Source organism: Mustelus asterias, chromosome 20 (assembly GCF_964213995.1).
Source record: "Mustelus asterias chromosome 20, sMusAst1.hap1.1, whole genome shotgun sequence".
In the NCBI taxonomy this organism is placed as follows: Eukaryota; Metazoa; Chordata; class Chondrichthyes; order Carcharhiniformes; family Triakidae; genus Mustelus; species Mustelus asterias.
In genome coordinates, this window is record NC_135820.1 from 3,044,462 (window position 1) to 3,058,704 (window position 14,243).

General features: G+C 51.4%; 1 protein-coding gene across 1 annotated transcript in view; it reads left to right on the top strand.

The window, feature by feature from the left end:
• Window positions 1-13,635, top strand: part of LOC144508730 (uncharacterized) — a 60,843-nt gene extending 47,208 nt beyond the window's left edge. The window contains exons 10-16 of the mRNA XM_078237038.1: window positions 668-730; window positions 3,081-3,143; window positions 5,087-5,149; window positions 7,519-7,581; window positions 10,018-10,080; window positions 10,798-10,890; window positions 12,218-13,635. Of these exons, the coding sequence (XP_078093164.1) occupies window positions 668-730; window positions 3,081-3,143; window positions 5,087-5,149; window positions 7,519-7,581; window positions 10,018-10,080; window positions 10,798-10,890; window positions 12,218-12,234 (425 nt within the window). The 3' untranslated portion in view covers window positions 12,235-13,635. The remainder of the gene's footprint in view (window positions 1-667; window positions 731-3,080; window positions 3,144-5,086; window positions 5,150-7,518; window positions 7,582-10,017; window positions 10,081-10,797; window positions 10,891-12,217) is intronic.
• The last annotated feature ends 608 nt before the right edge of the window (window positions 13,636-14,243 follow it).

Genomic DNA, 14,243 nt, shown 5'->3' on the forward strand with positions numbered 1-14,243 from the left:
CCCCCATCGCCGGCCTCCCAATCGTTGGCCCCTACCCGCTCCTACCTAATCGCTATCCCCAAACCACCCCAGCCAAGAAAATGCAGTGTTATGGGGTCAAGATTGGGGGCATGGAGTGTGGAGAGTGGGACGACTTCAAGAGATCTTTTACAGGGCCAGAACAAGGCACGATGGGCTGGGTGGTCATTGCTATGCTGTAAGATTCTCTAATTCTGACATGGCCTCCATGTTTACAAGCCCAGAGCCCGTGATAGTTTTTAGTTTATTTATTAGTGTCACAAGTCGGCTTACATTAACACTGCAATGAAGTTACTGTGAGAATGCCCTAGTCGCCTGACTCCGGTGCCTGTTTGGGTACACTGAGGAAGGATTTATCATGGCCAATGCACTAAAACACCATTATCCTGTGGGGTGAAACTGGAACACCCGGAGGAAACCCACGCAGGTACAGGAAAAAAGAACAGACTCCACACAGACAGTGACCCAAGCCGAGAATCAAACCCGGGTCCCTGGCGCTGTGAGGTGGCAGTGCTAACCACTGTGCTACCGTGCGGTCAGGTAGTGTACCCAGTGGAAAGTGCATTGGGAAAACCCTGGGATAATCAATCTCTCGTCTTTAGTTAATGATCTCTTCATTTCCTCTCCCCTACCCTGATTGGTCGAACAGCAGTCATAACGAGCAGTCCAGTGATGTCAGAGACCACTGGGAAAGAGCCAACCAATAGCAACGGTAAGAATTCACATCACCTCTTATTCCAAGAATCAATAGGCAAGTACACAGGAACTGGAATCTGTGTCTGTGTTACAGGCCTCCTCCTGTCCCTGTGTAACAGACTCGAGGGGGCTGAATGGGGCCCCCTCCAGTTGCTGTGTAACAGGCTCGAGGGGTTTGAATGGGGCCTCCTCCTGTTCCTGGGTAACAGGCTCGAGGGGGGTTGAATGGGGCCTCCTCATGTTCCTGTGTAACAGGCTCGAGGGGGCTGAATGGGGTCCTCCTGTTCCTGTGTAACAGGCTCGAGGGGCTGAATGGCCTCCTCCTGTTCCTGTGTAACAGGCTCGAGGGGCTGACTGGCCTCCTCCTGTTCTTGTGTAACAGGCTCGAGGAGCTGAATGGGGCCTCCTCCTGTTCCTGTGTAACAGGCTCGAGGGGCTGACTGGCCTCCTCCTGTTCTTGTGTAACAGGCTCGAGGGGTTTGAATGGGGCCTCCTCCTGTTCCTGTGTAACAGGCTCGAGGGGGCTGAATGGGGCCTCCTCCTGTTCCTGTGTAACAGGCTCGAGGGAGGCTGAATGGGGCCTCCTCCTGTTCCTGTGTAACAGGCTCGAGGGAGGCTGAATGGGGCCTCCTCCTGTTCCTGTGTAACAGGCTCAAGGGGCTGAATGGCCTCCTCCTGTTCCTGTGTAACAGGCTCGAGGGAGGCTGAATGGCCTCCTCCTGTTCCTGTGTAACAGGCTCGAGGGAGGCTGAATGGGGCCTCCTCCTGTTCCTGTGTAACAGGCTCGAGGCCTGTGTCAGGGTTGGTACGGTATCAATTCTCAGTCTGCAGTGCCCCTAACATGTGCTCAATATTGCGGAATGGACAGACCAATGATGTTGGGCGCGATTTTCCCAAAAGAAACTCAGTGCCAAACGGGCGGGAAGATGGGAGTTTTTTCCACCTGGTTTTTGGGTGATCTCAGTTGAATGAATTTCAGGCACTCTGTGCAGCACCGAATCTGTCAGCTGAGTCACACCCGAGAGGCCAGGCCCAGCTTGCTGAGGCGGCCATTGAATCATAGAAACAAGAAGCAGGAGGAGGCCATTCGGCCCTTCGAGCCTGCTCCACCATTCATTAAGATCATGGCTGATCATCGAGTTCAATATCCTGATTCCCCCCCCCCCTTCCCTTCCCTATCCCTCGATCCCTTCAGCCCCTAGACCTATATCGAATTTCTTCTTGAAATGAGACAACGTTTTGGCCTCAACTACACTCTGTGGTAGTGAATTCCACACATTCACCATCCTCTGGGTGAAGAAAGTTTTCCTTACCTCAGTTCTAAAGGTTTTACTCCTTTATCCTCAAACTATGACCCCTGGTTCTGGACTCCCCCACCATCGAGAACATTCTCTCTGAATCTACCCTGTCTAACCTTGTTAGAATTTTAAAAGTTTCTGTGAGATCCTCTCTCACTCTTCGAAACTCCAGTGAAGATAATCCTAACAGACTTATTCACCCCTCATATGACAGACCTGCCATCCCAGGAATCAGCCTGGTAAACCTTCACTGAACTCCCTCTATAGCAAGGACATCCTTCCTCAGATAAGGACACCAGAACTGCCCACACAATACTCCAGATGTGACCCCACCAATGCCCTAGAATTGCATCGATTTGCCAGCATACTCACAGACCGGTTGACAGGTGCCTCACCCCCATCGCCAGCCTCCCAATCGTTGGCCCCTACCCGCTCCTACCTAATCGCTATCCCCAAACCACCCCAGCCAAGAAAATGCAGTGATATGGGGTCAAGATTGGGGGCATGCAGTGTGGAGAGTGGGACGACTTCAAGAGATCTTTTACAGGGCCAGCACAAGGCACGATGGGCTGAGTGGTCATTGCTATGCTGTAAGATTCTCTAATTCTGACATGGCCTCCATGTTTACAAGCCCAGAGCCCGTGATAGTTTTTAGTTTATTCATTAGTGTCACAAGTCGGCTTACATTAACACTGCAATGAAGTTACTGTGAGAATGCCCTAGTCGCCACACTCCGGTGCCTGTTTGGGTACACTGAGGAAGGATTTAGCATGGCCAATGCACTAAAACACCATTATCCTGTGGACTGTGGGGTGAAACTGGAACACCCGGAGGAAACCCACGCAGGTACGGGAAAAAAGAACAGTCTCCACACAGACAGTGACCCAAGCCGAGAATCAAACCCGGGTCCCTGGCGCTGTGAGACGGCAGTGCTAACCACTGTGCTACCATGCGGTCAGGTAGTGTACCCAGTGGAAAGTGCATTGGGAAAACCCTGGGATAATCAATCTCTCGTCTTTAGTTAATGATGTCTTCATTTCCTCTCCCCTACCCTGATTGGTCGAACAGCAGTCATAACGAGCAGTCCAGTGATGTCAGAGACCACTGGGAAAGAGCCAACCAATAGCAACGGTAAGAATTCACATCACCTCTTATTCCAAGAATCAATAGGCAAGTACACAGGAACTGGGATCTGTGCCTGTGTTACAGGCCTCCTGCTGTCCCTGTGTATCAGGCTCGAGGGAGGCTGAATGGGGCCTCCTCCTGTCCCTGTGTAACAGGCTCGAGGGGCTGAATGGCCTCCTCCTGTTCCTGTGTAACAGGCTCGAGGGAGGCTGAATGGGGCCTCCTCCTGTTCCTGTGTAACAGGCTCGAGGGGGGCTGAATGGGGCCTCCTCCTGTTCCTGTGTAACAGGCTCGAGGGAGGCTGAATGGGGCCTCCTCCTGTTCCTGTGTAACAGGCTCGAGGGGCTGAATGGGGCCTCCTCCTGTTCCTGTGTAACAGGCTCGATGCCTGTGTCAGGGTTGGTACGGTATCAATTCTCAGTCGACAGTTGCCCCCAACATATGCTCAATATTGCGGAATGGACAGACCAATGATGTTGGGCGCGATTTTCCCAAAAGAAACTCGGTGCCAAACGGTTGGGAAGATGGGAGTTTTTTCCACCTGGTTTTTGGGTGATCTCAGTTGAATGAATTTCTGGCACTCTGTGCAGCACCGAATCTGTCAGCTGATTCACACCCGAGAGGCCAGCTTGCTGAGGCGGCCATTGAGTCATAGAAACTAGAAGCAGGAGGAGGCCATTCGGCCCTTCGAGCCTGCTCCACCATTCATTAAGATCATGGCTGATCATCGAGTTCAATATCCTGATTACCTCCCCCTTCCCCTCCCTATCCCTCGATCCCTTCAGCCCCAAAACGTATATCGAATTTCTTCTTGAAATGAGACAACGTTTTGACCTCAACTACACTCTGTGGTAGTGAATTCCACACATTCACCATCCTCTGGGTGAAGAAAGTTTTCCTTACCTCAGTTCTAAAAGTTTTACTCCTTTATCCTCAAACTATGACCCCTAGTTCTGGACTCCCCCAACATCGGGAACATTCTCTCTGAATCTACCCTGTCTAACCTTGTTAGAATTTTATAAGTTTCTGTGAGATCCTCTCTCACTCTTCTAAACTCCAGTCAAGATAATCCTAACAGACTTATTCTCCCCTCATATGACAGACCTGCCATCCCAGGAATCAGCCTGATAAACCTTCGCTGAACTCCCTCTATAGCAAGGACATCCTTCCTCAGATAAGGACACCAGAACTGCCCACACAATACTCCAGATGTGACCTCACCCATGCCCTAGAATTGCATCGATTTGCCAGCATACTCACAGACCGGTTGACAGGTGCCTCACCCCCATCGCCGGCCTCCCAATCGTTGGCCCCTACCCGCTCCTACCTAATCGCTATCCCCAAACCACCCCAGCCAAGAAAATGCACTGTTATGGGGTCAAGATTGGGGGCATGGAGTGTGGAGAGTGGGACGACTTCAAGAGATCTTTTACAGGGCCAGAACAAGGCACGATGGGCTGAGTGGTCATTGCTATGCTGTAAGATTCTCTAATTCTGACATGGCCTCCATGTTTACAAGCCCAGAGCCCGTGATAGTTTTTAGTTTATTTATTAGTGTCACAAGTCGGCTTACATTAATACTGCAATGAAGTTACTGTGAGAATGCCCTAGTCGCCTGACTCCGGTGCCTGTTTGGGTACACTGAGGAAGGATTTATCATGGCCAATGCACTAAAACACCATTATCCTGTGGGGTGAAACTGGAACACCCGGAGGAAACCCACGCAGGTACGGGAAAAAAGAACAGACTCCACACAGACAGTGACCCAAGCCGAGAATCAAACCCGGGTCCCTGGCGCTGTGAGGTGGCAGTGCTAACCACTGTGCTACCGTGCGGTCAGGTAGTGTACCCAGTGGAAAGTGCATTGGGAAAACCCTGGGATAATCAATCTCTCGTCTTTAGTTAATGATCTCTTCATTTCCTCTCCCCTACCCTGATTGGTCGAACAGCAGTCATAACGAGCAGTCCAGTGATGTCAGAGACCACTGGGAAAGAGCCAACCAATAGCAACGGTAAGAATTCACATCACCTCTTATTCCAAGAATCAATAGGCAAGTACACAGGAACTGGAATCTGTGTTACAGGCCTCCTCCTGTCCCTGTGTAACAGACTCGAGGGGGCTGAATGGGGCCTCCTCCAGTTGCTGTGTAACAGGCTCGAGGGGTTTGAATGGGGCCTCCTCCTGTTCCTGTGTAACAGGCTCGAGGGAGGCTGAATAGGGCCTCCTCCTGTTCCTGTGTAACAGGCTCGAGGGGGGTTGAATGGGGCCTCCTCATGTTCCTGTGTAACAGGCTCGAGGGGGCTGAATGGGGTCCTCCTGTTCCTGTGTAACAGGCTCGAGGGGCTGAATGGCCTCCTCCTGTTCCTGTGTAACAGGCTCGAGGGGATGACTGGCCTCCTCCTGTTCTTGTGTAACAGGCTCGAGGAGCTGAATGGGGCCTCCTCCTGTTCCTGTGTAACAGGCTCGAGGGGCTGACTGGCCTCCTCCTGTTCTTGTGTAACAGGCTCGAGGGGTTTGAATGGGGCCTCCTCCTGTTCCTGGGTAACAGGCTCGAGGGGGGTTGAATGGGGCCTCCTCCTGTTCCTGTGTAACAGGATCGAGGGGCTGACTGGCCTCCTCCTGTTCTTGTGTAACAGGCTCGAGGAGCTGAATGGGGCCTCCTCCTGTCCCTGTGTAACAGGCTCGGGGGAGGCTGAAAGGGGCCTCCTCCTGTTCCTGTGTAACAGGCTCGAGGGGGCTGAATGGCCTCCTCCTGTTCCTGTGTAACAGGCTCGAGGGAGGCTGAATGGGGCCTCCTCCTGTTCCTGTGTAACAGGCTCGAGGCCTGTGTCAGGGTTGGTACGGTATCAATTCTCAGTCGACAGTTGCCCCCAACATATGCTCAATATTGCGGAATGGACAGACCAATGATGTTGGGCGCGATTTTCCCAAAAGAAACTCGGTGCCAAACGGGCGGGAAGATGGGAGTTTTTTCCACCTGGTTTTTGGGTGAGCTCAGTTGAATGAATTTCTGGCACTCTGTGCAGCACCGAATCTGTCAGCTGATTCACACCCGAGAGGCCAGGCCCAGCTTGCTGAGGCAGCCATTGAGTCATAGAAACTAGAAGCAGGAGGAGGCCATTCGGCCCTTCGAGCCTGCTCCGCCATTCATTACGATCATGGCTGATCATCGAGTTCAATATCCTGATCCCTCCCCCTTCCCCTCCCTATCCCTCGATCCCTTCAGCCCCAAGACCTATATCGAATTTCTTCCTGAAATCACACAACGTTTCGGCGTCAGCTACTTTCTGTGGTAGTGAATTCCACACATTCTCCACTCTCTGGGTGAAGAAATTTCTCCTCACCTTAGTCCTCAATCTATGACCCCTCGTCCTGGACTCCCCCACCATCAGGAACATTCTCTCTGAATCTACCCTGTCTAAACTTGTTAGAATTTTAAAAGTTTCTGTGAGATCCTCTCTCACTCTTCGAAACTCCAGTGAAGATAATCCTAACAGACTTATTCTCCCCTCATATGACAGACCTGCCATGCCATCCCAGGAATCAGCCTGGTAAACCTTCACTGAACTCCCTCTATAGCAAGGACATCCTTCCTCAGATAAGGACACCAGAACTGCCCACACAATACTCCAGATGTGACCTCACCAATGCCCTAGAATTGCATCGATTTGCCAGCATACTCACAGACCGGTTGACAGGTGCCTCACCCCCATCGCCACCCTCCCAATCGTTGGCCCCTACCCGCTCCTACCTAATCGCTATCCCCAAACCACCCCAGCCAAGAAAATGCAGTGTTATGGGGTCAAGATTGGGGGCATGCAGTGTGGAGAGTGGGACGACTTCAAGAGATCTTTTACAGGGCCAGCACAAGGCACGATGGGCTGAGTGGTCATTGCTATGCTGTAAGATTCTCTAATTCTGACATGGCCTCCATGTTTACAAGCCCAGAGCCCGTGATAGTTTTTAGTTTATTCATTAGTGTCACAAGTCGGCTTACATTAACACTGCAATGAAGTTACTGTGAGAATGCCCTAGTCGCCACACTCCGGTGCCTGTTTGGGTACACTGAGGAAGGATTTTGCATGGCCAATGCACTAAAACAGCATTGTCCTGTGGACTGTGGGGTGAAACTGGAACACCCGGAGGAAACCCACGCAGGTACGGGTAAAAAGAACAGACTCCACACAGACAGTGACCCAAGCCGAGAATCAAACCCGGGTCCCTGGCGCTGTGAGACGGCAGTGCTAACCACTGTGCTACCGTGCGGTCAGGTAGTGTACCCAGTGGAAAGTGCATTGGGAAAACCCTGGGATAATCAATCTCTCGTCTTTAGTTAATGATCTCTTCATTTCCTCTCCCCTACCCTGATTGGTCGAACAGCAGTCATAACGAGCAGTCCAGTGATGTCAGAGACCACTGGGAAAGAGCCAACCAATAGCAACGGTAAGAATTCACATCACCTCTTATTCCAAGAATCAATAGGCAAGTACACAGGAACTGGGATCTGTGCCTGTGTTACAGGCCTCCTGCTGTCCCTGTGTAACAGGCTCGAGGGGGCTGAATGGGGCCTCCTCCTGTCCCTGTGTAACAGGCTCGAGGGGGCTGAATGGGGCCTCCTCCTGTCCCTGTGTAACAGGCTCGAGGGGGCTGAATGGGGCCTCCTCCTGTCCCTGTGTAACAGGCTCGAGGGGGCTGAATGGGGCCTCCTCCTGTCCCTGTGTAACAGGCTCGAGGGGGCTGAATGGGGCCTCCTCCTGTCCCTGTGTAACAGGCTCGAGGGAGGCTGAATGGGGCCTCCTCCTCTTCCTGTGTAACAGGCTCGAGGGGCTGAATGGCCTCCTCCTTTTCCTGTGTAACAGGCTCGAGGGAGGCTGAATAGGGCCTCTTCCTGTTCCTGTGTAACAGGCTTGAGGGGGGTTGAATGGGGCCTCCTCCTGTTCATGTGTAACAGGCTCGAGGGGCTGAATGGCCTCCTCCTGTTCCTGTGTAACAGGCTCGAGGGGCTGAATGGGGCCTCCTCCTGTTCCTGTGTAACAGGCTCGAGGGGGCTGAATGGGGCCTCCCCCTGTTCCTGTGTAACAGGCTCGAGGGGGCTGAAAGGCCTCCTCCTGTTCCTGTGTAACAGGCTCGAGGGAGGCTGAATGGGGCCTCCTCCTGTCTTGTGTAACAGGCTCGAGGGAGGCTGAATGGGGCCTCCTCCTGTTCCTGTGTAACAGGCTCGAGGGAGGCTGAATGGGGCCTCCTCCTGTTCCTGTGTAACAGGCTCGAGGGAGGCTGAATGGGGCCTCCTCCTGTTCCTGTGTAACAGGCTCGAGGCCTGTGTCAGGGTTGGTACGGTATCAATTCTCAGTCGACTGTTGCCCCCAACATATGCTCAATATTGCGGAATGGACAGACCAATGATGTTGGGCGCGATTTTCCCAAAAGAAACTCGGTGCCAAACGGTCGGGAAGATGGGAGTTTTTTCCACCTGGTTTTTGGGTGATCTCAGTTGAATGAATTTCTGGCACTCTGTGCAGCACCGAATCTGTCAGCTGATTCACACCCGAGAGGCCAGGCCCAGCTTGCTGAGGCAGCCATTGAATCATAGAAACTAGAAGCAGGAGGAGGCCATTCGGCCCTTCGAGCCTGCTCCACCATTCATTACGATCATGGCTGATCATCAAATTCAATATCCTGATTCCCTCCCCCTTCCCCTCCCTATCCCTCGATCCCTTCAGCCCCAAGACCTATATCGAATTTCTTCTTGAAATCACACAATGTTTCGGCCTCAGCTACTTTCTGTGGTAGTGAATTCCACACATTCTCCACCCTTTGGGTGAAGAAATTTCTCCTCACCTCAGTCCTCCACCTATGACCCCTAGTTCTGGATTCCCTCACCATCGGGAACATTCTTCCTGAATCCACCCTGTCTAACCCTGTTAGAATTTTATAAGTTTCTATGAGATCCTCTCTCACTCTTCTGAACTCCAGTGAACATAATCCTAACCGACTTAGTCTCTCCTCATATGACAGACCTGCCATCCCAGGAATCAGCCTGGTAAACCTTCGCTGCACTCCCTCTATAGCAAGGACATCCTTCCTCCGATAACTACACCAAAAGTCCACTGAATAGCCCAGATGTGGCCTCACCAACGCCCTCCCCAATTGCACCAATCTCCCAGCATACTGTGAGATCAGCTGACAAGTGCCTTCATCCCCACCACTGGCCTCCCGACCTCTGACCCCTACTCCCTCCTGCCACATCGCTATCCCTGAACCGCCCCAGCCAAGAATATGCAGTATTATGGGGGAAAGAGTGTGGGTGGGTGGAGGGGCATGTAGAGAGTGGGATGACTTCAAGAGATCTTTTACAGAGCCAGCACCGGACCCGGATGGGCTGAATGGTCATTGCCTGTGCTGTAAGATTCTCTAATTCCGAAACGGGCTCCACATTCACAAGCCCAGAGCCTGTGATAATTTGTAGTTTATTTATTCGTGTCACAAATCGGCTGACATTAACACTGCAATGAAGTTACTGTGAGAATCCCCTGGTCGCCACACTCTGGCGCCTGTTTGGGTTACACTGAGGGAGAATTTAGCATGGATAATGCACCTAACCAGCACATCTTTCGGGCTGTGGGAGGAAACCGGAGCATCCGGAGGAAACCCACGCAGACACGGGGAGAATGTGCAAACTTCACACAGACAGTGACCCAAGCTGGGAATCGAAGCCAGATCCCTGGTGAGGTGAGACGGCAGTGCTAACCACTGTGCCACTGTGCGGTCAGGTAGTGTACCCAGTGGAAAGTGCATTGGGAAAACCCTGGGATAATCAATCTCTCGTCTTTAGTTAATGATCTCTTCATTTCTCCTCCCCTTCCCTGATTGGTCGAACAGGAGTCATAACAAGCAGTCCAGTGATGTCAGAGACCACTGGGAAAGAGCCAACCAATAGCAACGGTAAGAATTCACATCACCTCTTATTCCAAGAATCAATAGGCAAGTACACAGGAAATGGGATCTGTGTCTGTGTTACAGGCCTCCTCCTGTCCCTGTGTAATAGGCTTGAGGGGCTGAATGGCCTCCTCCTGTCCCTGTGTAACAGGCTCGAGGGGCTGAATGGCCTCCTCCTGTTCTTGTGTAACAGGCTTGACGGGGTTGAATGGGGCCTCCTCCTGTTCCTGTGTAACAGGCTCTAGGGGCTGAATGGGCCTCCTGCTGTTCCAGTGTCACAGGCTTGAGGGGCTGAATGGCCTCCACCTGTACCTCGGTAACAGGCTCAAGGGGCTGAATGGCTTCCTCCTGTTCCCGTGTAACGGGTTTTGAGGGCTGAATGGCCTCCTCCTGTTCCTGTGTAACAGGCTCGAGGGGCTGAATGGCCACCTCCTGTTCCTGTGTAACAGGCTCGAGGGGCTGAATGGCCACCTCCTGTTCCCGTGTAACAGGCTCGAGGGGGGCTGAATGGGGCCTCCTCCTGTTCCTGTGTAACAGGCTCGAGGGGCTGAATGGCCACCTCCTGTTCCTGTGTAACAGGCTCGAGGGGCTGTGTCAGGGTTGATGTGATATCAATTCGCAGTCGAAAGTTGCCTCTAACATATGCTCAACATTGAGGGAATGCACAGCCCAATAACAATAATGATGTTACCTATTAACTTTCATTTCCCTTTCTTGTCACAGAAATAATAATACCTTGTGTCGTGGTTCTTGGACTCATAGGATGTCTTGTGATCGGTCTGATAATACGTTTCACTTGCTGCAGGCGTAAAAGAGGTCAGTGTGATGTCCCTGTGATAAAATTACTTTGATTTCAGTCATAGAATGGAAAACATGAAAGGATTCCTTTCTCCCTATCATGTTTGTACTACCCCATTCGAAACACATTCCAAATGGTACCCAAGCTCCTCACATCCATCTAATTATCACAACGTCTGTAACCTCTTCTAGCCCCGACAACCCTCCCAATTTCTGTAACCTCTTCCAGCCCCTACTGCCCTCCCTATCTCTAATCTCCTCTGGTACCTCCAACCCTCCCAATCTCTAATGTCCTCCAGCCCCTACAACCCTCGCTATTTCTGTAATCTCCTCCAGCCCCTACAACCCTCCCTATCTCTGTAACCTCCTCCAGCCCCTACAACCCTCCCTATCTCTGTAACCTCCTCCAGCCCCTACAACCCTCCCTATCTCTGTAACCTCCTCCAGCCCCTACAACCCTCCCTATCTCTGTAACCTCCTCCAGCCCCTACAACCCTCCCTATCTCTGTAACCTCCTCCAGCCCCTACAACCCTCCCTATCTCTGTAACCTCCTCCAGCCCCTACAACCCTCCCTATCTCTGAACCTCCTCCAGCCCCTACAACCCTCCCTATCTCTGTAACCTCCTCCAGCCCCTACAACCCTCCCTATCTCTGTAACCTCCTCCAGCCCCTACAACCCTCCCTATCTCTGTAACCTCCTCCAACCCCTACAACCCTCCCTATCTCTAATCTCCCCGAGCCCCTACAACCCTCCCTATCTCTAATCTCCCCGAGCCCCTACAACCCTCTCTATCTCTAATCTCCTCCAGCCCCTACAACCCTTCCAATCTCTGTTACTTTCTTCAGACGTTTGAACTCTTCCTATCTGTGACCTCGTCCAGCTCCTACAACCCTCCCTATCTCGGATCTCCTCCAACCCTCCCTATCTCTAATGTCATCCAGCCCCTAAAACCCTCCCTAACTCTGTAACGTCCTCCAGCCCCCTACAACCCTCCGAGATCTCTGCGCTCCTCCAATTCCGGCCTCTTGAGCATCCCCCGATTCCCATCGCTCCGCCATTGGCGGCCGTGCCTTCAGTTGCCTGGGTCAGGGGTGGAGGGGTAAACTCTGGAATTTCCTCTGATGTGTCTCTCCACCTTTCTCTCTTCTTTTAAACACTCCTTAAAGACCATCCTCTTTGACCGAGCTTTCGGTGAAATCTGGCAGTATGTGACTCGGGGTCAAAAGTTTGTTTTATCCTGGTTCTCCGAAGCATTTCAGTGAGTAGTTGTGTGTCGAAGGTGGTATATGAGGCGTGGTTGTCATTCCCATCTGAATTCCTGTCTTGGCTTCCTCAAAATGCAGAGTCTGGAGTCGTGTGACGTGTGGTCCTGGATTCCGAGAATACCTGGTGTTCTGAGGCTGCTGATGCCTACTGGTGGTGACTGGGCTTCCTGCGCGAATCTCTTTAATCCTTTGGCCTTTGGTATCACTCAAGAAGGATGTGACTTCCAGAGGACCATCTACTTTCTTCTTCGTGAAGATTTGAGACAACACCTCTCAACGGCTGGTGAAAGAAATCCCTTTTCCATATTAAATTCAGAAATTATGATTGTACAAATACTTGCAACCATCTTACTAATTTCTCTTGCTAATCTGCTATGTGTTCACCTGATTTAAAAAAAAAATTCATCCATGGGTCCTAGGCGTCCCTGGCTGGGCCCAGTATTTATTGCCCATCCCTAATTGCCCCTTGAGAAGGTGGTGGTGAGCTGCCTTCATGAACTGCCGCAGTCCCGGAGGTGTAGGTACACCCACAGCGCTGTTAGGCAGGGAGCTGCGGGATTTTGAGCCCCAGTGAAGGAATGGTCGATATATTTCCAAGTCAGGATTGTGAGTGGCTTGGAGGGGAACGCCCAGGTGGTGGTGTTAATTGAAACATGGGAAATAGGAGCAGGGGTAGGCCATTGGCCCTTCGAGCCTCCTCCGCTGTTCAATATGACCATGGCTTATTCGAAGAATCAATAGGCAAATGCACGTGAGCTGAGACCTGTGTCTGTATTACAGGCCTCCTTCTGTTCCAGTGTAACTCCTCAATCTGAACACCATACACTCATCTTCTCCCCATACCCCTGGGCACCTTTAGAGTCTAGAATTCTGTCTATTTCCTTCTTAAATATATCCGGCGAATTGCCCTCCACAGCTTTCTGTTGGAGAGAATTCCACAAGTTCACCACCCTCTGAGTGAAATAAATTCTCCTCAGCTCACTCCTAAATGGTCTACCCCGTGTCCTGAGACTGTGGCTTCTTGTTCTAGAGGCTCCCGCTCCCACCCAGCCAGAAGAAACAACATCCCTGCATTCTGTCCGTCCAGTGCTGTCAGAATTTGATATGATGCCCTATTATTTTTCTGAATTCCTTGGAACACAAGGCTAGTCGACCCAATCTCTCTCTGTGTATCTATTGCCCTTGTCCTTCTAGCTGGTAGAGGTTGGAAGGTTCTGTCACAGGATTTCACCAGCATGAGTCCCTGCAGTGCGTGTTGTGGATAGTACACAGGGCTGCCACTGTGCGTTGGTTGTGGTGGGATTGAAGGTTGAAGATGGTGGAAGGGGTGCCAAACAAGTGACCTGCTTTGTCCTGGGTGATGTTGAGCTTCTTTACTGTTGCTGGAGTTGTACCTGTTTTACAATGCGTGTTGATTAAAATGACCAAAATGCATTTATGGGGAGTCTCTCATGTCAACGTGAAGTGTTTGACAGCAAATAAAATACATTATTTGAAGCATCATCACCATTGAGAATGAGGTTGCCAACTTACGTTTAAAAAAAAATGTTTATTTATTACTAATCACAAGTAGGCTTACATTCACGCTGCAATGAAGTTACTGTGAAGCTCTCCTAGGCGCTACACTCCGGTGCCTGTTCGGGTAGAATCATTGGGCCCGATTCTCCCATTGCAACCCGCAACTTTTCTGGCAGGTCCGTTCGGGAGAATCGCGTGTCGTCCATTTTGCAGGATTCGCGCACGCGACGGGAATGCACGCGCGTCTCCCAGAGCGGGGGAACAGTCGCAGTCGAGACCGCGCTGGAAATGGGCGGGAAGAGAGGAAGTGATTTAAATCTTTTTTTTTAATGTAGTTCAAAGATAATTTGCATGTGATTATCGGGCCCAGTATGGAACCTGCCTGGCCCATAGAGCCATAGAGGTTTACAGCATGGAAACAGGCCCTTCGGCCCAACTTGTCCATGCCGCCCTTTTTAAAAAAAAACCCTCAGCTAATCCCAATTGCCCGCATTTGGCCCATATCCCTCTATACCCATCGTACCCATGTAACTATCTAAATGCTTTTTAAGAGATAAAATTGTACCCCCCTCTACTACTACCTCTG